General features: G+C 44.7%; 1 protein-coding gene and 1 pseudogene across 1 annotated transcript; one reads left to right on the top strand and one right to left on the bottom strand.

The window, feature by feature from the left end:
* Positions 1-9838: 9838 nt before the first annotated feature.
* Positions 9839-12085, top strand: LOC133914886 (E3 ubiquitin-protein ligase WAV3-like; annotated as a pseudogene).
* Positions 12086-12767: 682 nt separating this feature from the next.
* On the bottom strand, positions 12768-14262 carry LOC133914521 (transcription factor WER-like). The gene is made up of 3 exons (XM_062357620.1): positions 14039-14262; positions 13761-13890; positions 12768-13545 (listed from the first exon to the last, which is right to left on the bottom strand). The coding sequence occupies exons 1-3, from the start codon at positions 14172-14174 to the stop codon at positions 13101-13103; spliced, it is 711 nt and encodes a 236-aa protein (XP_062213604.1). The 5' UTR covers positions 14175-14262; the 3' UTR covers positions 12768-13100.
* Between the last annotated feature and the right edge of the window lie 9910 nt (positions 14263-24172).

Below are 24172 nucleotides of genomic sequence, written 5' to 3'. Positions count from 1 at the left end.
CCACTCCATCTTTGTAGTACGATTATTAGGGATAACCTTCACTGTTTGTTGTTGTGTTTGTTTCCACAATGTCAGTTGAAGGGGATAAAACGCCAAAGGACTTCAAGGAGTGTGTCAGCCAAGAGCAGCTACAAGCTGTTGTAGACAATGCTCAGAAGGAGATGAGGGAGACAGTCATCAAGGCTGTAACTGAAGCGATAATTGAGATGAAACTCGCAAACGCGGTTGAGCGGGTGGACAAACTGTTATCCGAGCTCACCGACAGGGTAAATGCTTTGGAAAACCGTCCTGTGCACAACGAAGATGTGAATGGAAGCAACACCGGTGATGAGTTGTATGATGACGATGTTAATGTTGATCTAGCGGCGACATTGCAAAACAGATTACGGCGTCGTCTTCGCACTAACACCACAGGTATGGGTGGCGTTCCACATCACCACCACCATCGAGGTATGTATAATCGAGCTCCTGAAGATCCTTATGCTAAGGTTAAATTTACTATACCTTCTTTTTCGGGACATTATGATGCTGAGGGATATCTTGATTGGGAGATGACAGTAGAGCAAAAATTTAGTGCCCATCAAGTACCTGAACAACATAGAGTTAGACAAGCCACTAGTGAGTTTAAAGATTTTGCTATTATTTGGTGGACTGGTTTAGCTGCAGATGGTGCCACACCTCGTACATGGGAAGAGCTTAAGGTTGCTATGCGTGATAGATTTGTTCCCCCATCTTATCATAGAGACTTGCGTAAGAAATTGATGCGCTTAGAACAGGGAGATAAATCTGTGCAGGATTATTATGGTGAGCTTCAAAAGGGCTTGATGCGTTGTGGCATAGTAGAGGGAAACGAAGATTCTATTTGTCGATTTTATTCGGGTTTGAGACGTGAAATCCAGGATATTATTGATTATAAAGAATTTAACAATGTCAACCAGTTGTTTCAGTTTGCTATGCTTGCAGAGAAGGAGTTGCAGGGGCGTGAGCAGCAGGGCAAGTACAAGGCCAGCACCACATACACGCCGCGCACAGGACCATCATTTGGGCTGTCCAAACCATCCACTTACAGGGCTCCCTCACCAGCGAGCAAGCAACAAGCAGCTACGGCACCAAATCCTGTCACTACACGACCTTCGGGCTCAGGTAAAAATTCTGTTTTGCAGGGACCTTCCAAGAGTGCTTCCTCTGTTGCATCAACGGGACGCACCTCTGGCATTCAATGCCGTCGCTGCCATGGATTCGATCATGTGCAGAAGGATTGCCCAAGTCAGCGGGCATACATTGCAACGGAAGATGGGTACATCAGCGCCTCTGACATTGAAGAAGAAGAAGAACCAGTTGTTGAGGAGAGCAACGAAATCTTGGGCAGTGATGACACAGCGACCTATAGGAGCATCATTGTGCAGCGGGCGCTCAGCACAAAGGTACAACAACCAGAGAAGCTGCAACGCCACAACTTGTTCCAGATTTTCTTCGTCATCCAAAATCGGCGAGCACGTGTCATCATCGATGGAGGTAGTTGTAATAATTTGGTGAGTTCAGATTTGGTCAAGAAGCTTGGCTTGACCACACGCCAACACCCCCATCCATATAATCTTCAGTGGTTTAATGATGCTGGAAAAGCTAAGGTAACACAAACTTGCAGAGTTTCTTTTTCCATTGGTTCCTATGCTGATTATGTTGACTGTGATGTGGTACCTATGGAAGCTTGCTCACTTTTATTGGGTCGACCTTGGGAATTTGATAATGATGCTATACACCATGGTAGAAGTAATACATATACTTTTATGCATAAAGGAAAGAAAATTACTTTGGTTCCTATGACCCCTGCTGAAATTGTACAAGCTGATAAAGAACGAGCTGTTAATTTGCGTGATACTAAATCTGAAAATCAGCAAGTTGCTAATTCTCTTTACCGACCTAAAAAGGATAAGTCTACACCTAGTTCTAAGGTAGAGGGCATAAAATTGAAGGGTGGTGTTATGCTTGCACTAAAAAGTGACCTTGCTGAAATTTCTAATAATGATATTTGCTACACCTTGGTTTGCAAACGAGTTTTGTATTCGCTTGATGATGTTATTAGTTCGATACCTCCTGCTGCCACTAACCTTTTGCAGGAGTATGATGATGTTTTTCCAGCTGAGATACCCCCGGGACTGCCACCTATGAGAGGGATAGAGCATCAAATCGATTTGATCCCAGGAGCAACATTGCCAAATCGTGCTGCGTATCGAACCAATCCCGAGGAGACTAAGGAAATTCAGCAGCAAGTCCAAGAGCTTTTGGACCGCGGGTATGTACGTGAGAGCCTTAGTCCTTGTGTTGTTCCTGTGATTTTGGTTCCTAAGAAAGATGGTACTTGGCGTATGTGTGTTGATTGTAGAGCCATTAATAACATTACTATTCGATATCGCCATCCTATTCCTAGACTTGATGATATGCTTGATGAGTTGTGTGGCTCTGTAATTTTTACAAAGATCGACTTGCGTAGTGGTTACCACCAAATTAGAATGAAACTTGGAGATGAATGGAAAACAGCTTTCAAAACTAAATTCGGATTATATGAGTGGTTAGTAATGCCTTTTGGTTTAACTAATGCACCTAGCACTTTCATGCGTTTGATGAATGAGGTTTTAAGAGCTTTTATTGGACGATTTGTGGTGGTTTACTTTGATGACATATTGATTTATAGCAAGTCTTTGGATGAACATATGGATCACTTACGTGCTGTTTTTAATGCTTTACGTGATGCACGTTTATTTGGTAACCTTGAGAAGTGCATCTTTTGCACGGATCGAGTCTCTTTTCTTGGCTATGTTATTACTCCACAGGGAATTGAGGTGGATGAGATGAAAATTGAAGCCATAAAGAGTTGGCCGGTGCCCCAAAACATCAAACAGGTGAGAAGTTTTCTTGGACTTGCAGGTTTTTATCGTCGTTTCGTGAAGGATTTCAGCGCCATTGCTGCCCCCTTACACGAGTTGACAAAGAAAGGTGTGGTGTTCCATTGGGGTAAGGCACAAGAGGAGTCCTTTGACACTTTGAAGGACAAGCTTACGCACGCACCATTGCTGCAACTTCCAAATTTTGGTAAGACCTTTGAGCTAGAATGTGATGCTAGTGGAGTTGGCATTGGATGTGTTTTGATGCAAGAAGGTAAGCCCGTTGCATACTTTAGCGAAAAATTGCATGGCCCTGTTCTTAATTACTCTACGTATGATAAGGAATTGTATGCACTTGTACGTTCTTTAGAGACGTGACGTCATTATTTGTGGCCTAAAGAATTTGTTATACATTCAGATCATGAATCGCTTAAGTATCTTCGTTCTCAAAATAATCTGAATCGTAGACATGCTAAGTGGGTTGAATTTATTGAATCTTTTCCTTATGTTATCAAACACAAGAAAGGGAAGGATAATATAATTGCTGATGCTTTGTCTAGACGATATGCTTTATTGTCCCAACTTGATTATAGAATTTTTGGACTTGACTCAATAAAAGAACAATATGTGCTTGATCCTGATTTTAAAGATGTATTGCTGAACTATAAAGAGGGACGTACATGGAACAAGTTTGTGATCAATGATGGATTTGTGTTTAGAGCTAACCGTCTATGCATTCCAGTTGGTTCCGTTCGTCTTTTGTTGTTGCAGGAAGCACATGGAGGAGGATTGATGGGACATTTTGGTGCTAAGAAGACGGAGGATATGTTGGCCACACATTTCTTTTGGCCAAAGATGAGGAGAGATGTTGAGCGGTTCGTGGCACGCTGTACCACATGTCAAAAGGCTAAGTCTCGCTTGAATCCACATGGTTTGTATATGCCTCTTCCTGTTCCTTCTATTCCTTGGGCAGATATTTCGATGGACTTTGTTTTGGGATTGTCTAGGACTAAGAGGGGGAGGGATAGCATTTTTGTTGTTGTGGATCGTTTTTCTAAGATGGCACATTTTATACCTTGTCATAAAAGTGATGATGCCGTTTATATTGCTGACCTCTTTTTCAAAGAGATTGTTCGCTTGCATGGTATGCCTTCTACTATTGTTTCAGATCGCGACGCTAAATTTTTGAGTCACTTTTGGCGCACTCTATGGAATAAGTTGGGTACAAAACTATTGTTTTCTACTACTTGCCACCCACAAACTGATGGCCAAACGGAGGTAGTGAACCGCACTTTGGGTACCATGTTGAGAGCTATTTTGAAGAAAAATTTGAAGATGTGGGAAGAATGTTTGCCCCACGTGGAGTTTGCTTATAATCGGGCAACACATTCTACCACCAAGGTAAGTCCTTTTCAGGTAGTATATGGTTTTACCCCTCGCGCTCCTATTGATCTTTTGCCTTTACCTACCACTGAAAGAACACATAGTGATGCTAGTGCACGTGCTGATTTTATTCGTAAGTTGCATGAAACAACTAAAATAAATATCGAAAAGATGAATGAAAAGTATAGAATTGCTGGTAGTGAAGGTAGGAAAGAAGTCAAACTTGAACCGGGTGATTTAGTGTGGTTACATTTAAGAAAAGATAGGTTTCCAGAGCTGCGTAAGTCTAAATTAATGCCAAGAGCTGCTGGTCCTTATAAGATAATTGAGAAAATAAATGATAATGCATATAAACTTGAGTTGCCACCCGAGTTCGGGGTTAGTCCTTCTTTTAACATTGCAGATTTGAAACCTTACTTGGGAGCCGATGATGAGCTTGAGTCGAGGACGACTCCAATTCAAGAGGGGGAGGATGATGAGGACATCACTCCCTCGGATACATACAATGATTCTCCATTGAACTTTCAAGGTCCAATCACAAGAGCTCGCGCACGACAATTAAATTTAGAGGTGAGCTCGTTCCTAAGCAACTCTTTATATAATTTTGAGAATAGATTACTACCTAATGATTATGTGTTGTTTAGGAATCATAGAGAGGATAAGGAAACACATAGAGGAAGACTTGGAGGCGTGGAGGAGCAGCTAGGACGTCCAACAACAGCAGGAGGTCCAGTCCAACTCGAGTCCGAATCAGCCTCGGCCTCCAGGACCAGCGAGCAATAAAACGGACGCCCAGGACGCATCCGGACTCCGTTTTCGACGATTCACATATGGTTGGAAAGATAATTTCAAAAGGAAACCAATGGCGTTGGTTTGAGGTCCAAATTCCTTCTGAGTCAACGGGAAACGTCGAAACAAGTCAGCATCCAGAATCTGTCCCGGTGCTGCGTCACCGTTTTTGGTCCGTTGGGCCATGTATCATGTTGGCGCTATCAGAACAAGGTAGCTAGATAGGCCACATGGTCATTGATTCGTTCGCGTGTGTGTTTCAGATTAAAACATGGAAATGGGCAGCTAGCATGCAGGAGGACTGGACACTGGACGAGTCTTTGCATTCCATCTGTTACTCCGGCGCCCATCTGTCAAGACTAAGAACAAATGAACAATGTCCTTTTCGGGTACTACTCTCCTCTGAGTCCTCTCTTGCATCTTTGAGGAGATGCATATGGTGCGATGAAACTGCATCGTCGGTGTCTTCTCTTCCGCTTCGGGGATTCTTTCAGGATTTAGTCACACGCAATTGAAATGGCTAGTTTTCAAAGGGCATTTAACCAAAAGGAGCATTTGCACAACTGTATGGGGGAGGAATCTCTCTGACCAATGGTTCTGAAATTGATAGCTAGGACTGCTCATCTTGATGCTTCTGGTACTGGAGAGTGGACTTCTCATGTTGCTGGAACCTTATGGATATGTACATGCAACCGATCGAATGAATGCAGGATGCAGGATTCAGCTCGTTGTGACTAAATCCAATGGTGGATGCAGGATGCGTTGTATGGGATATGCTAGCTGTTTAGCACTTGGGTTCAGAAGAAATGTGGAGTAGCATCTTGTGGTTACACGTCCAGATCATGGAAAACAGTAGCATACCCCTACATGCTGCAAACAATCGAGAATGCAGGAGATGTATCGATGCAACCACTCATGCCGTTTCTGTCGTTACGAGTCTCTGTCAGCCTTTGACATTTGTAGTCTTGCCGATATTTATATCTGTGTGACGAGTCATTGATTTGTATGCTTGACGAATGGATCAAACTCAGACAACTCGATCAACTTGCACAAATCGCCGTGAGGTTCATAAACATGAGCAGTAGATAGATGGGGAGACAGTGGTTGATAGTAGCATGCACTTGCTAATTTAGAGCTCTTTTTATATGGCCATCTACAGAGGCACTGAAAATTGGACCGATCGAAGAACCAAAAATAGCATGTCGAATTCGTGAAGGGAAGGGAAAGATTTGAACAATGAAACGTTACGTTCTTGTACATACAGTGCATGGTACATCTGACACGTTTCTCATGATGCTCGATCGACTTTGTTGAATCAAATTCAAACCTGCATGTTATTACTGCTTCTAAACTTTCCAGTGAGCGGTGCCGATGTGGTATGCCTTTAGGGAGTCCAATTCTACGGGTTTTTTTTTTTCCGTTTTGTAGCACCCAAACGTTGAACGCAACACGACACGCATCTAATCAACAAATATGGATCACGTTTGTTCCGGGAGTCACAGGATTAGCATCTACTTCCGTTTAATTGCGTCAGCTGACATGTACCGCCAACTTGATGAATTGTTCATCGAACCAGTACTAAACAATGTTCAATCCGCTCGTGAAACCAAAATTTTGGTTGTTTCACCGTGGTGTACACGGGAAGCAAATTATATAGTATAAGATCCTACGAAAGATCTTATCTGTGATTACACGTATCCACCCACTCTCTCTACTTTTCAACCTAGCTATTAAATCGCGGGATGAATGACATATATGAAATCTCACGATGATATTTTTGAACAGTCCTATAATTTGCTTACGCGTGCACGTGTTTGCGCAAGTAGATTTATCCGCTTTATCCAATGTCCCGGTCAAATTGAAGTGAATAAACCAGCTGATGTGCGTGCACGGATCGACGTCATCCGGACTCACCGAAACCCACGCAGCTCAGGTCCGTGTCCGCCATACCAAGTCGCAAGCACGGCGTACGTCCTGGAAGCGCGAATTCGCGCTGCCGAGGCCGTCCCGGTCGAGTGGCTGGGCTCGGGACGGCGAGCGCCGCGGGGCGGAGGGGGCCGAGCGCGCGCGCGTTCCTCGGTGCGGGAAGGCGGCTAGCTGGGCGCACGGCGCGGCGCGCACCGAAACTGCGCCCGCCGAGCGCCGACCGGTGCTAGTGTTACTCGAGGACCGGCCGTTTTCCGGACGCGCGCGCGGCCGCGTTTTGCCTTGTGTACAACGGAAGGATGAATGATCTGGGTGCTACGCAACCGGGATGCCCGTGCGCGTGCGCGTGCGTGTCGGGCCGGCCACGGCGCGCCGTGAGCCTAGGGGGGGGGGGGGGGGAGAAGCACGCAGCGCCAGCGCGACGTTGCGGTAGACGCCCGGCGAGGCGACACGAGCGGATCGATCGCATGACGCTGTCGCTGGCTATGCTCCGCATGCTGCGCCGTTCTTACGAATGACGTTGAGATAGCAACCATTCTTACGAATGCACAACTAATCTTTAATTAATCGGTCAAACATCATCCTTCTGATCCAGAATGAATAGAATCGTTTCTGCCTTACGATGCAGCGTTAATGAACGGCCATCAGTTGACCAAACCGATTCATTCCATTCCCCAGTACAGAACGCAGCAACTTCTCTCTAAAAATCGAAACAAACGAATCAAAAAAATCGAAACAAGAACATTCCAAGCGTAAATAGATGATAAAATTTGATGAATCTAACTGTAGATTAGATGAATCTATGCAAAATTTCAAGTACTTTTTTCCAGTGCAAAATGGGAAGTCAAACACACAACATTCCCCTTTCGTTTCTGAGAAACCAAGTTAAAATATATCTTGATTTATGTGTGATGAGTGGTTAACAAGATTGTCGATTTAATTTGTTATTTTTCGGATTGCTCGAGCTTGGTTCGCTTGAAATTCAGTTCTATCCAGAATCCGAAAGTTCAGTCCAGAATCCAGAACATACGGCCTGGTCCCAATCCGGAACTCCCAGATGAATCAGAATCTGGAACTTCCGGATTGATGCGAAGCTAAGACGGAGAAGGGTCATTTAGAGCTCGTATTTTCAGCTCTGATGAATAGTATTTTCAACTATGAATTTCTTTTATGTATTGGAACTTTTAGAAATTGCTTTTGAATTGATTTGAGATTTCAATTGAACATTTTAATTATGGTCTAATTGAATTTAGAGTTGGAGATATGTGTATGTTTGTCTTATAGTGTGCATGTGACGGATGCAAATTGACGGTCGACGACGGGTGATCGGAGCCAAGCAGAGTGCTTAGTGTCGGACGATTAAGGAGGCCGGAAGGAGTCAATGGTGATCCGAGTTATACATGTGGATGTCAAGCAAAGCATGGAAGATGAATAACGACGGCGTATTGATAAAGTCAAGCGAAAGAGATGTTGGTGCAAGTGACAAGGCGACTTGAGGGATCGGGAGCGGGAGAGACTTGTTGACGGTCAAGGTTGCAAGACGGAGTATACGTGTCGATATCAGGATACTTGTTTAAGGTAAAGCAAGTGGCAGTGAGTCGTACTTTGAAAAGCGTGTCAGGAGTTTCGCGGTTTGGCCTCAAAGCCGTGGGAAGGGTTGAAGAGCACATGACATCATCGTGAAACTTACGTTGAGGCGAAGTTAAGTCATGAAGATATCATAATCATCTGATGAAGGAAGGAGAAAATAGACCAAAATACGCTCGATAGTAGGTAAAAGTGTATTATAAGAGAGGAGTATTTTGGGAACAAGTTAGAAAAATTATGGATCAAAGAATCTAGGCTACAAATAGAGGGGAGGACTAGTTGAGTTTCTTGAACAAGTCACTTGCGCCACACATATGAGAGCTTTGTGTTAGGGTTTTAGAGGAGAGGAAGAGAAGTGTCTAACCTATATATTAGGTGTAAGTTTTTTATGTAAAAACTTTATAAGCTGTCTAAAATAGGGTTGATCTCTGCCAGAAATGAAATTAATACTTCTGCATTGATTTGAATTCCCCTCCTTCTAGTTTATCTCTGTTGGTTCCCTTTAGTTTTTGCAAGTTTTTCATTTCCGGTTGCGATTTTTGTTTTCGTTCTTAGAGCTGAAACTTTTCGTCTCGTTGGAGTTGATCTTCTCGATGTTAGAGGTATAAAATTCGCGTACAAAATATATAATTGGGTATTTAATTCTTTTGCCTCTAATCTATCGACTTGTAGACCATCTTCACCCAATGTTCATTTTTTCATTTTTAGGTGATTCTTCTCAAGTTTTAAGATTTATGTGGGAATAAATCATAGATTGATTTACTATCAAACATAGTATTTGATTCCAACCATGAGACCTACATTTTTTTGAATTTGCAAGTGTGAATTTTGAATTTTGAGCCGTTGTTCTATCCAACTCGAAACTTCTGGTACAAACCCAGAACTTCTAGATTGAAGTATCACTTTATGACAGAGAACCCCGATCTGGAAGTTCATCTAGCTCTTGGGGAACCCGGATATTCCGGATTTTACCCGAAAGTTCTGATGAACAATGTTTTCAACAATGAGTAGTGTTTTTAGCACTGTATTCTCTCTTCTCGTTGGATCTTTCGGTGTACTTTGAGTGCACCTTTTTATTGAGTTTCTGCTGCGTTTTTGTTGCGCCTTATTATGACTCTCTTGTGAGGTACGTTGGATGATAAAATAAAAAAATTTATCTATTTCAAAATAAATTTGACTATTTGCCAATTGAAAGAGGTGGCTTCATCACGCACCATGCGTACTGTGACGCGCTCACCGAGGAGATCGCCAAGGCCATCGGTCTCAACGCCATGCCCGCCGCCGCATTGGCGCAACACCCGCTGCTCTTCTCGCCGTCGTGGCAGCAGATGATGCAGCAGCACCAGGCCGGAGATTGTCGTGCTCTAGGAACACCACCAGGAGGTCATGCAGCCGCAACCGCAATAGGTGCAAGCGCAACAACATTGCAACTACGCCATGGAGACGGAGATGCCGACGTGGCCGACGATGCCCTACAACCCCCATAGCTACCCGCTGCTGCAGCCGCTTTGCAACAAGTCATGGCAGAATAAGTTTTTGTTAAGTTGCAAGCTCTAATACTAGACACCTGACTTTTTTTTAACTTTCTTGATTTCAGAAGTTATGTGCCATTTGCCTTGGTGGCATGAGGTCAGGGCACGGCCAGGCCTTGTTCGCTGCTGAATGCTCCCACACATTCCATTTTCATTGCATCTCTTCAAATGTCAAGCATGGCAACCTTTTCTGCCCAATATGCCGTGCTGAGTGGAAAGAACTCCCAGGAGCTTAGCCTGCAGACGCCAGTCATGGAAGAGCTAGAGTAAACCCACTAAATTGGCCCCAGGATGAAGGACACATGGCTGTTGTCCGCAGGCTTTCCCATACATACAGTGGAAACCTGCAGGAGCACCTTCCTTTCTTCCGTATTCCAGAGGCAGGTATTTTCAATGATGATGAGCACACAGATCTTAAGTCTGATAAAATGGATGAACATAATGCAGCCACTGGTTCAGTTGAAATCAAGACATATTCAGAATTTCCAGTTATACAACAATCAGTTGCCCTGATGTCTTTGCTATATTGATCCATCTCAAGGCTCCGAAATCCTCACACTCAGCGAGCTCCCGTGCACCTCTTGACCTTGTCACTGTGCTTGATGTCAGTGGTAGCATGGCAGGGACCAAAATTGCACTTCTGAAGCATGCCATGAGCTTTGTCATCCAAACCCTTGGACCCAATGACCGCCTGTCTATCATTGCCTTCTCGTCTACAGCACGGAGGCTCTTTCCCCTTCGCCGAATGACTTTAACCGATCGGCAGCAAGCGTTGCAAGCTGTCAGCTCCCTTGTTGCAAGTGGTGGCACAAACATTGCTGACGGGCTAAAGAAAGATGCTAAAGTGATTGAGGACCGCCGGTTGAAGAATCCTGTTTGCAGCATCATTCTTCTTTCTGATGGTCAAGACACATATACACTCCCTTCTTCTGACAGGGCCCAACTAAGTTACAGTGCCCTTGTCCCCACTTCAATCCTTCCTGGAACAGGTCATCATGTCCAGATCCACACCTTTGGTTTCTGCTCGGATCATGATTCTGTTGCCATGCACGCTATTGCTGAGATCTCTAGTGGCACATTTTCATTTATTGACGTTGAAGGCTCAATCCAAGACGGATTTGCTCAGTGTATTGGTGGCCTCATAAGTGTTGTGGTTAAAGAGATGCGTTTGGGCATTGAGTGTGTAGATGATGGTGTGCTACTGACTTCCATCAAGTCAGGCGGCTATACAAGTCAGGTTGCTGAAAATGGACGTAGTGGTTCAGTCGACATTGGTGACCTGTATGCAGATGAAGAGAGGCGGTTTCTGGTCACTCTACATGTCCCAGCTGCACATGGGCAGACTGTTCTGATCAAACCAAGCTGCACATACCAAGACTCGATCACTATGGAGAACATCCAAGTACAGGGTGAAGCAGTGAGTGTTCAGCGCCCTGCACATTTTGTGGACTGCAAAATAGCGTGAGTGGCACCGTGTTCAAGCCACAGAGGACATGTCTGCCGCACGGGCTGAGGCTGAGGCTGAGGGGGGGGGGGCTTTCTCTCAGGCTGTGTCGATCCTTGGAGAGGGTGGAGAGCCGTCAGAGGTACGTGGAATCAGGCAGGGCGTTCATGCTGGCAGGCGTGAGCTCGCACTCATGGCAGAGAGCAACGGCACGTGGTGATTCGACAGAGATCACTATATATATTTTTTTTAACAGCGGACCTATTTCCACGGCGTTCTTTGAGACAGGCGCACCCGCTCCGTGCATCCCCGTGCGAGTGCCGTCCTTGCCAACCGGGATAGCGCCCGGATGCTCACTACTCATATTCATACCTACCAGACGCCATCCATGATTGATATGCTGCAGCGCGCGCAGATTCTTGTGCCCCCCTAACGCTGAAATGCCGAACCAATCCCCAACTGTGGATCCTTCACACAGGTCTCCACGCTGGTCGAGCCGGACAGCCAGGCCATCAAAGTTCTTCTCCGAGCGGCTACCATGATTGTGCTTGATCAAGATGCAGTTCTAGCAATAACTGTTGAAGCATTAGGTGAAAGTAAACAATCCATCTTTAGTTTGTTCTTACATCTCTTGCTTCCATTTTCAATGTTCTACAGCAGGCATGGGATTACTAGTCGTGGGATATATACTAGTTTGGTGTACATGGTTAAAGTTTGGAATGGAATGATAAATGGCATAGCCGATAGAGGTGAAAGGAATTTAGATATTATTCCTTGGTATTTTTCACTGTTGTTTGTTTGTGCTGTACATAAACTTCTCCCTTGAGTTGATGTGTTTGAACTAAGCCTTTATCTCTTGGGAATGGAAATTCTTTGGGAGTATTCTTTTGGGTCATATAAAAACGGTCTCAATCTGATAGCCTCATTTGATTTAACTGTCTTATGCCTGACACACCGTTCAAAGACTGCTACAAATCAAGCTCACCAGTCTATGCAGATTCCAGAATTAAACCATACTTGTAGAAATCTTGGAGGGCACTCTTCATTACAAACTGCTGCAAAAGATGTAGATAAGAATCTGAACCTGCAAGAGATGTCGCTGCAGGTGCTGTTAATCTGCTACGAATACACAGTAAGAATCAGCTTTTGTTTAGCCATTGTACTGACAAGGTGCACCAAATACCTTCTCCATATATATAATTTTGTCAAGTAAGGGTCAGCAGCTCAGCAGTTGGTATTCTTCCCATTGACAAAGTATGAACTGAAGAAACTCATCCAGATAAAATTCATGGTGGACACATGATCTTGAAACCAAAATTACATGGTGCTATCGCAACCTTGTGACGGGACCAGAAAAACATAGGGCGCCTTCGTACAATGCCACTTGCTCATGGTTCATGGGTAAAAGTATAACATGAAGCATGGTCGCCTCCGCTACACTACACTACCACTAGCAGTATCCTTGCAGCAACTGAAACCTGCAGTACCTCCTCTTCCGCGCTCTTTACACTGGCATACACACATACACGCCCCGCGCCACGCTAGCTGGCTGGCTAGCTAGTACTCGCCTCCGCTGGAGCCGTCGCCGGCGCTGCAGCCGTCCCCGTCGACCAGCCTCCACAGGCTATCCCATAGCTGCTCGTCATCGTCGGCCGGGAGTGCGCAGTACTGCTCGGGAACCGACACCGGGCTGCAGTAGCACTCCGCGCTCTGCAGGTTGTTCACCATCGCCATCACGGCCTGGTGATCAGGCTCCGGCGGGCTCTGCTGCTCATACTGTTGGCTCATCATCACCTGTTGGGTCTGGTTCTGCAGCTGCTGCTGTTGCAGGAACTGCAGGCTCTGGAGATACTGGCGCTGCTGCTGCTGCTCGAGCTGGTACTGGTGAAGCAGCTGCGCCCGGGCGCGGCGCGACGGCCGGGCCTTCTTGAAGTGCGTCCGCCAGTAGTTCTTGATCTCGTTGTCCGTCCTCCCCGGCAGGCACCGCGCGATCGCCGACCATCTGCAAACGTCACGTCAAGGTTCCCAGCACGGTTAGGCGCCGCGCACCAACACAGTGGAAAAAAAAAAGCAAGAACTGTACGGGAATCTTCTACAGTAGTCCATCAAGAACTCTAGACTCGACCTAGATCCATCTTGCATGTACATGCATCTGATCATTATTGATTGATGCGTATCCAGTGTGTCGTATGCGTACGTGTACATGTAAGCACGCACCTGTTGCCGAGCATGGCGTGCAGCTGGAGGATGACGGTCTCCTCGTCGGGGGTGATCTTGCCCCGCTTGAGGTCCGGCCGGAGGTAGTTCACCCACCGCAGCCGGCAGCTCTTCCCGCTCCGCCGCAGCCCTGTCATCGTCGTCAACAACAATTCCGGTGAATCTATCAACATCCCGATTGCCGAGTCCACAGAATTACAGCACAAACCAATTAATCTCAACACACATTTGCCATGCATCACAAACTACGTGAATCAGGTAGCAAGCAACGTACGCACCTGTGAGGTTCGCGACAGAGTTCCAGCTGCCCTCGCCGTGCTGCCGCACGTACTCGCTGAGGAGCCCGTCCTCCAGCGCAGTCCATGGGCCCTTCCTCCATCCTCCCTGCAGCATCAGGCTGCTGATCGCGTCCATGTATACACTTTTGTTGCTTAGCTAATTATCAACTAATCTCTCTGGATAATTAACTATAGAGCTGATGATCGGCTAGTTTTGGGCTTTGGTTCCCGGCTTGTCAGCTAGAATCTGCGGCCGTGCTCGCCATTTATACGAGCTCGCAAGTTGCGAAGCTGAGCCGATCGACGTCACGTCATTTTCGCGGGTAGCAAGTAACAATTCCACTGCCACTTAGGCTAAGCTTCTTGAGAATATTATATTGTTTCGATCGCTCCAGGGAAAAAAAAATCATTCTACTAGAATGTTGTGTGGTGATGCAATGCAACAAGCTAGTCTTGCAAAGCATCTTTGTTGCCTTTTAGTTAGTTTATTGTATTCTAAATTCCTAATCAATCATCCGATCCGTGATGGTTATCGATCCGAACAGCCTTTCCTCGTGTACCTGACAGTATAAACTAAGCGTAGACCGTATTTAGAAATGGCGCTGCTAGTGGTCAAAGTATTAATCAAGTGGTGGAGTAGTGAAGTAGTAGTAGTATATGTTCTGCGTACAAGTCACTAGACAGTAGGCCCCACAGAAGGAATAGCTTTTTTGTTTGTCAAGAGAGCATAATTTAATATGGTGAGATTGCCCGTCTCTGTTCCTGCTGTATTACTTAAGCGGTTAGCAGCTACATGTTTGACACACATAAAATCAATCTTATATTTACTAATTGGAGATTTATTTTGATGTCTCCATGTTAATTCTAAGAAAATTCTAATTTTTTTTATAAAAAAGCAAAACATCAAACCGTCGAATTAATTGATTGACTAACTGTAACCATAGATCAACAACCAGATAAAACAACATAGAAGATTAAAAAACAAATCATAGAGTCCAGCTCAAAGACTACTTCTTGCCTTATCTTTCCTTCCCTTTTTTGTTGCAGATATCATTTGTCCAACAAGATTACGTTAGCAAATTTCAACTTAGTTACGTTAGCAATCAATACACTTTTCCAAATCAATTGTAATCAAACATTACAAAATTAAAACAACAGAACGCAAACATATTACGGATTATCACACAAAAATAATATCAAAGAATTTATAATGTATTTCCAAAAAAATAATATGAGATATGGTGATGACATTAAAAATAATAATAATTTCAAAAAATCAAGAAACAAATAAAAATCAATTTGCATAACACATAAAATGAAAATTATAAATTAGATCTATTCACAAATAATAAACATGATTCCAATATTATGAATAAAAATTATATTTATATTTTATATTCTAATATTTAAATATAAATAGTTGATGTATCTTATCATACAACCATTATTAATACAAATATCTATAATTCAACCGTAAGCTAAATTTCTAGCCTGTGCAGTCGTACGGGTTGATGCGCTAGTATTATTATAATTAGGATTAAAAAATTCACACAGAAAAAATAATTGAAAAACATCACCCAAGAAAATAATGATGTATTAATACTTTTTAATACTAATAGCGTCTGTCTATTAACTGTAGATTTCCAAATTGATTGAAAATTTTCAAACAATTGAGATAAGAGGAGACGGGAGATCAATTTTGATTGTGAATCGTATCTTTTGAATCAATCACGACACATCCATTTTATAAAAATATAGATTTATAGGAGTATAAATTACCACGGGTCGTGAACTAGCAATGTCAAGATGCATGCTTGATTACCTGAATTGTGAGCACTGAACCACTGAAACTGAAGGGTAAAAGCAAAAGGTGGCTAAGCATCGCAAGTGGAGTGGACAGTCTTTCTTTTCCACCAACGTAGGAATTGAAGCGGTTGAAGTCATGATCGTTGCCGATTAGTAATGAACCATTTAGAGTCAATGGTAATAACTAGGAGTAAACGAAAGTCGATCTAACCGCTTAGTTGGACTTCAGAGCAAAGCTGTTAAGCCAACTATAGGGACACTGTGGATAATGCAATACATGGAGCAAGAGGTCGATTAACGACCAGCCTACCAGGGCTTCAATCAGCTTCAGCTTAAGGCCACGTCATTTTTTTGAAGAATGGAAGTTTATGGCTGATTCTAATAAGAAGCTGAAATATTTCTCAATTGTAGGATCGAGAATGATAACTAAAGAGGAGTGAATAGTCACATCACAAATTTCTTTGATCATCTTATTATATTTTAGTCACATAACGCACTTCAAAACTAAACGGAAGCAAAAATCAGAGAGAAATTAGTTGCTATGAAAAACTCTAAGCATGACTTTTATGGTATAACTGAACTCTAGGTTCTATTGGCATATATCCCACAAGTCATCGTCACAGAAAGATAGCAACTCGAAGAAAAAAAACCTTTACTTCAAAGATAAAATCACTGGAAGAAAAAGTTTTTCGAGTTGATGATCTAGGGACAAGTAAATTTAAGACTCACTTGTATATGTTTGTATATAAAATTTATACCTCTAGCAATAAAAAGAACAATTTCATAAAGTGAGAAAATTTCAGCACAACAACCGAAACAAAAACACAACCAAAAAAAGAAAAATTCGCAACAAAGCAAGGGAGCCAAGAGAAGGAAACTAGAAGATAATGAATCCAAGCACACCGGGGAACAATCACTTCAATTCATTAAGAGGACAACCATATTTTTGGCAAAATTACAAGATGGTTTCTTTAAAAAAAAACTCTCACCTAATACAAAGGCTAACCTCTCCTTTCCTCACCTTAGAATCTAGCACTCAAAGCTCAAAATGGCTAGCTCAAATCTCTTACATAACTCTATCCCTATATTTATAGACCTAGAAAGATAGCTTAGCGCTTAAATTTTCTTTCCCCCCCCCCCAAATACTCATTCCTTCCAAAAGCCTACTACCTATCACCGAGGTATTTTGGTTCATTTTCTCCTCCACCAATCAGACGATCGTAACGCTTTCACAACTTAGCTTCGCTTCGACGCAAGCTTCACGATGATGCCACATGCACTCTATACTTCCATGATTTTGAGGCCAAAACGCGAAACCGTCTCACACGCTTCTCAAAACACGACTCACTTCCACTTTCTTTCACCTCAAAAAAGTATCCGATGTCGATACGTGTACTCCGTCTTGCAATCTTGACCGCCAGTAAATCTCTCATGTTCCTGATCCCTTGGCTCGTCTTATCACTTGCATTGGCATCCCCTTCACTTGACTTTGTCAATACTTCATCTTCATCCATCTTCACACATGTTGGGGCACGAAAACATGCCACGAACAGGATACGACGAGAGACTCTTTCAACGAGGAGGCTCAAGCTTGGATAAGAATTGCTAGCCAAAAGGAGAGAGCGAGAGAGACAAAGCCAGTATAATAGGGGAAGAAATCTGGAGTCTCCCCCTCTCCTGCCCTTTGAGGGCTTATTTATAGAGAGGAGGGGTAGGAGAAATTACCAATCTGCCCCTAAGATATTATGTTATAAATATATGCATAGAGAGGTATTTTGGGTATTTCACTACTTTACATACCACATGGTGGTTGAGATACTATGATATCTATAGCAATACCACAATACATCGTCTAAATACCTCTAGACTGGGGAGTTTCCCTAACAATACCCCTTATCTGCTAGCTCCGAGGTAGATATCTAGATGGAGCGGGGTGGGACAGGTTTTGCCTCCACCCACCCCCACCCGCATGTCCCCCGCCTCACCCCGACACGAGATTGGGTGAAATTTTTTCTTGCCCCGCCCCGCCCCATGGAGCCCCGATTTTGACTCAACCCGCGTTGCCCTGCTCCGATTAAAATTAGGAGATAATAACTACTACAACATACAAATCAATAAAAAATTACATCTAAGATTCACGAGACCTAACATAATATGACAATAGTTACAAATATACATTAATTTACTAAAAGTTTCATTATAAAAGGATAATAAAATTTTTAATAAACCCGCTAAACGTGCACGTAACATATACTCCGGGGCAGGGCGGGACGGAACTTGACCCGCCCCCGCCCCTACCCTGCCCCGACTGGTGCCTTGCCCCGTCTTTCCACTCCCTGACCGGTGCCCCGCCCTATCTCGCTCTTACTGGCAGGGCAGATGATGACCCGATGGGTCGGGTGGGGACTTAGACCTCTACTATGAGGTTTTGAGGGGCGGGCAGATGAACAGAGAACAAGCTTTAGCCCCACCTCAAAATCAGGATATCCCAAATAGCTTTTTGTCCTTACAAAACCTCTCAATGATGGCTGCAATCAGCGGCGACAAGGTTCGATTTAGGTGACATGTTCTAGAGCCCCGCGACGATGCTAAACGGAAGCAAGGCCTGTCAGAGTGTCACATCGAGACTGAGAGGGTAGTTTGCTACCCCCTCAGCGATGGACACGATAGGGCTCGATGGAGGCAGAGCTATCTGGAGCCTCCAGCGGTAGCCGAAGGCGTAGTCGATGGTGAGGCTAAGGGGGGCAGTCTGCTACCCCCTCAGCGATGGATGTGGCAGGGCTTGATGGAGGCAGAGTCATCCAGAGCCTCCTACGGTGGTCGGAAGCGTAGTCGATGATGAGGCTGAGGGGGCAGTCTGCTACCCCTCAGTGATGGACGCGGCATGGCTCGATGGAGGCAGAGCTGAGGGAGGCAGTCCATGACCCCCTCAACGATAGACACGGCAGGGCTCGATGGAGGTAGAGCTGTTCGAAGTCTCCTGCAGCGGTCGGAGGCATAGTCGAAGACGAGCCTGAGGGGGTCAGTTGTTACCCCCTCAGCGGTGGATGCGACGGAGCTTGATAGAGGCAGATCCATCCAAAGCCTCCTATGGCAACCAGAGGCGTAGTCGACGATAAGGCTGAGGGGGGAGGACTGCTACCTCCTCAGCGATGGACGCAGTAAGGCTCGATGGAGGCAAAGCTGAGGGAGGCAGTCCATGACCCCCTCATTGATGGACACGATAGGGCTCGGTGGAGGTATAGCTGTTCGGAGCCTCCTGTGACGGTCGAAGGCATAGTCAATGAGGAGGCTGAGGGGGCCTTTTTCTACCCTCTCAGTGGTGGACGTGGCAGGGCTCAATGGAGGTAGATCCGTTCAGAGCCTTCTGCAGTGGTTGGATGCGTAGTTGACGATGAGGCTGAGGGGGCAGTATGCTACCCCCTCAGTGATGGATGCGACATGGCTCGATGGAGGCAAAGCTGAGGGAGGCAGTCTGCGACCCCCTAAGTGATGGATGCAGCATGGCTCGATGGAGGCAGAGCTATCTAGAGCCTCTTGCGGCGACCGAAGGCGTAGTTGATGATGAGGCCGAAGGGGCCAGTCTGCTCACCACTCAGTGGTGGATGCAACATGGCTTGATGGAGGCAGAGCCATCTGGAGCCTCCTGTAGCAGTTGGAGGCGTAGTCGACGATGAGGCTGAGGGGGATAGTCTGTTACCCCCTCAGCGGTGGACGCGACATGGTTCGATGGAGGCAGAACTGTCCATAGCCTCCTGTGGCAGCCGGAGGCATAGTCGACGACGAGGCTGAGGGGGGCAGGCTGCTACCCCCTCAGTGATGGACACAGCAGGGCTCAATGGAGGCAGAGCGAGGAAGGAAGTTCACGACCCCCTTAGTGATAGATGTGATAGGGCTCGATGGAGGTAGAGCTGTCCGGGGCCTCCTATGGCAGTCGGAGGCGTAGTCAATGACGAGATTGAGGGGGCAGTCTGCTACCCCCTCAGCAGCGGACGTGACAGAGCTCGATGGAGGTAGAGTCGTTCGGAGCCTTTTGCAGTGGTCAGAGGCATAGTCGACAACGAGGTTGAGGGGGGCAGGGCTCGATGGAGGTAGAGCTAAGAGAGGCAGTCTACGACCCCCTCAGTGATGGATGCGGCAAGGCTCGATGGAGGCAGAGCTGAGGGAGGCAGTCCACGACCCCCTCAACGATGGATGCGACAGGGCTCGATGGAGGCAAAGCTATCCGTAGCCTCTTCCGGCGACCAGAGGCGTAATCGACAAGGAGGCTGAGGGGGGCAGTCTGCTACCCCCTCAGCGGTGGACGCATGATGGCTCAATGGAGGCAGAACCGTCCGGAGCCTCCTACAGCGGTCGGAGGCGTAGTCGACGACGAGGTTGAGGGAGGCAGTCTACTACCCCTCAGCGGTGGACGAGGTAGGACTCAATGGAGGCAGAGTCGTTCAGAGCCTCCTATGACGGTCGGAGGTGTAGTCAACGATGAGGCTAAGGGGGACAGTCTGCTACCACCTCAGCGATGGATGTAACAGGGCTTGATAGAGTTAGAGCTAAGGGAGGCAGTCCACGACCCCCTCAGCGATGGACGTGACAGGGCTCGATGGAGGTAGAGTTGTCTAGAGCCTCCTGCTGCGGTCAGAGGCATAGTTGATGATGAGGCTGAGAGGGGCAGTCTGCTACCCCTTCAGCTATGGACACGATAGGGTTAGATGGAGGCAGAGCCGTCTGATGCCTCCTGTGATAGCCAAAGGTGTAGTCGATGATGAGGCTAAGTGGGGCAGTATGGTGGGGCTCCTTGGAGGCAGGGCCATCTTGTGCCCCCCTCCCCGGCGCTGGCAGCTGGAGATGGTGGATCTCAATTCTTGCACCAGTCCTATAATTCTTTAAAAACAATATGTTTTCACAGAAGTTAGCGAAGTTTTACAACTTGTGCAGAATCGATCAAGCCTTTTGGAGCTAGTGAAATTCTGCAACATGTGTCGAATCGATCAAGCCTTTTGGCTCCCTTACTCATCGGGCCCTTTCGTGCTTTTCAGCCGTGAGCGGGCGAAGGGCACGTTCTATTAGCACTATAGTCATAGCTTTTGCCAAGGCAAGGAAGCTTCTAAGGTGGTTATATCACATGTAAGCATATGTATATATACGCAGATATGTGTGTATGTATGCATGTATGTATGATGTACAAGTTTGTATATTGGCCATTTTGCAACCTCTCTGCAAGAAATGCTATGGTGTGTCCATCATCTCATTGTTGGACCATCCGGCGTATATGGACCAGCCATCTTGCAACCTCTCTGCAAGAATTGCTCCAGCGAAACATCCGGCATTCATCCCTTTGAGCGTCGGACCATCTGACGAGTACAAATCCACTACAGTCAGTTTGCAACCTCTCTGCAAGAAAAGCTCTGGCGTTCACTGCTGCTCAACGCTGGACCATCCGATATACACTTCAATTTTTGCCTCTGGGATAAAATACTCCGGCATGAACCTCATCTAAACGCCGAACCTTTTAACATGTATAAAATCCCCAGCGCCAGATCATCCAGCGTGTACAATATTATAACACGCCAACTCTATATTATCTGCACACACACATGCAATCCCACAAATTAACAAACTAAAATAACAACATTATCAATCACTCATCACATATAAATCAAGACACATTTCAATTTAATTTCACATCAACCAATTTCTACCATAAGTGATCCAAAAGGAAGTGAGCCTCTGTATCCCCTGAACGATATGGTTAATGAAACCCTTAACATAATAATTCAAACTTTTAACTTGGGTTTCCAACTTTCAACTTCCAGGTGGCGTCATTTTTTGAAATTCCCAGCTTGAATTTTGAAAACTTCCACTCGAGGATCAACATATCTTTCGAGTTGAAATTTGCAGCATTCATCTCACTAATACTAGAAGGAAAAATATTCACTTGTAATTACTATACCTAAAAAAAGGTAAAAAGGAAGAAAAACAAAATTATGTTCGTCTGGTACTATTTTATGAGGAAGCCCTCGATACAGCATCTTGATTTCCAGAAGTGATTAAGTGGCAAAAAGTGGCAAATTAACAGCATCTCCTGGTTGCATGCAGTTCGATCAAGTGCCACATAGAATGTACAGCTAGCTAGGTTCTCCAAAATACCATCTGCAGAAGATATCATCCACCAATCCGCCCGATCTAAACCAAATCTATCTTCTATCAATCTATCATGTATGTTCGTCTCCTGTTACTGCATGCGCAAGACCAATCACTACATGCACGAATCCTATCAAGATAACCCGATAAACATACAGCGAAAAAGGGAACCCAGACAGGACGAAATGGCCTCCAAAAAGACCCGATTAAACAAACGTTTCCCCGCCCGGAGGCTTCAGCCTGACGAACGCAGTGGTTGTAACTCAAATAATTGTTAGGCCGCTGGTGTCCAGCAAAACACGGCATTCGCTCACTTTAGCTGAATAAAATGCCATGCTCGTACAGATGAGCAGGCGTGTGCACGTCCACATCCTCCGAAAGCATGCAAACGCAAACGCGAAGAGGAGACGAGAACGCAAAAGCGTTTGACTGCACACCTGGCCGCGGCGCAGAGGACAACGCCATGCCTAACTCGAGATCGATGGATCGATCGATCTATGTCCAGTCTCCATTGTGCTCGAGTCAGCCGGACTCAATCTCGGCGTCAACCCTAGCTGCTATCATCTCTAGGCTTTATAAGGTAGACTACTTTATTAAGTATCTTGAGGCATGCAAATCTCAATTAGAACTAGCTAGATTTGTTAATGCATGCAGTATACGCATATATGCTATATATGGTGTATTATATTTGTGCATGTCTGGAAGAAGCTAAGTCTAAAAAGCTCTCCATCTCCAAAAGAAGGAAATTAAAGTAGTGGAATGTTAAAAGAAGGATAAAGATGGCATCCGAATTAAGTACACGCAGATTGATTCTTTTCCCTAACCATGGTAATTATTGGAGTTAAGTGAACTGACACAAGGGGGACAAGCATGCAACTGAACCCAACTGTTTTTTTAAATAATCTTATTTCAGAGTTTTTTTAAAAAAAATTACTGAACTGAACCTAAGTTCAGGTCCATGGATATAACAGTTGTCTCCATGCTACGGGCGATGATATGATATGGACCTAATTAAGAACGTATACATATAAAGAGCATGTGAAGTCTGTATGAATATACATATATTACAACTTGTTTGTTTCCTTTAGCTTTTATTGATCTAATCATCTAATATGAACTTCATGCTATTAATTAAGCCCTTCCATGACAGCTAAAAGCCAGGCCGTAATTGGTAAATTCATTTCGATCAGATTTCCTTCCCATTCGAGTTGATCTATCTGCTGTAAAGTGTATCTGATGATGCTCGCCTTTATTCCCTATAAAAGTGATAAAGAGCAAGAACACAAGTATAAAACAAACTGCAGATCGATCGTATCAAATCCGTATGCTCAAAAATCTCACGGCGATCGATCAGCTTTAGAGAACGTACACAGCGTTTCATCATCAGACTCCAGGTGTCACTTGACTGTACCGATCCAGGAGTAAAATATGTAGCTGGAGCATCACCAGGAGATATCTGTCCAAGTTGATTGCAGAGTCCTGCTGCTTAGTGGTGGCTTGGCAGGAGGCACACATGGCCTGTGGCCTCTAACCACATACAACTGGACTTGTCCCTGTCTGTGTTGGGCTCTCGATTAATTTAAACACCCTTGTGGTTATGCCATTGTTAATGGCAATGGGGCTTTATTTTCTTAATCATAGGCATAACAAAGAATAAGTATCTGGTTGGGAATACTCCATGCACATCATGTGCAGAAGGATATTCGTCACACACGTATGCAATCCTAGTATTCTCGCAAAACAAAAGGCAACACTGACAGATGTCAAAAGCTGTCAAGCATCTACCAGAAATAGGCAATATACTAGAAAAGGTACATAAAAATATAGTACCGTGTTATTACTTAATAGTATGAAGTTAGAAATGAAATGTTGATGAATACTGGAGCTAAGAAATATCATAGAGTAAAGAATCGAACAAAAGACATACTTTTCTATAAAATATATAGAACTAGTAACCTACTTACATAATAAGGTAACAACCATGTACTTTGTTTTATACATGAGGCTAGTATAGTATGGCACTTAATTTGGATGTTAATTTTATCATCATATTTAAAAATAATTTTATCATATATTAAGTCGTTATAGATATTTATGAAAAATGCATTCATATAATTTTATATATCCAAACTACATATTCCAGACATTACTTTAAATCAAAACTAATGATATTGATTGTTTGACCGCACA

The sequence above is a fragment of the Phragmites australis genome, chromosome 4 (genome assembly GCF_958298935.1).
Source record: "Phragmites australis chromosome 4, lpPhrAust1.1, whole genome shotgun sequence".
In the NCBI taxonomy this organism is placed as follows: Eukaryota; Viridiplantae; Streptophyta; class Magnoliopsida; order Poales; family Poaceae; genus Phragmites; species Phragmites australis.
This window is presented reverse-complemented; position numbering and strand designations above follow the sequence as displayed.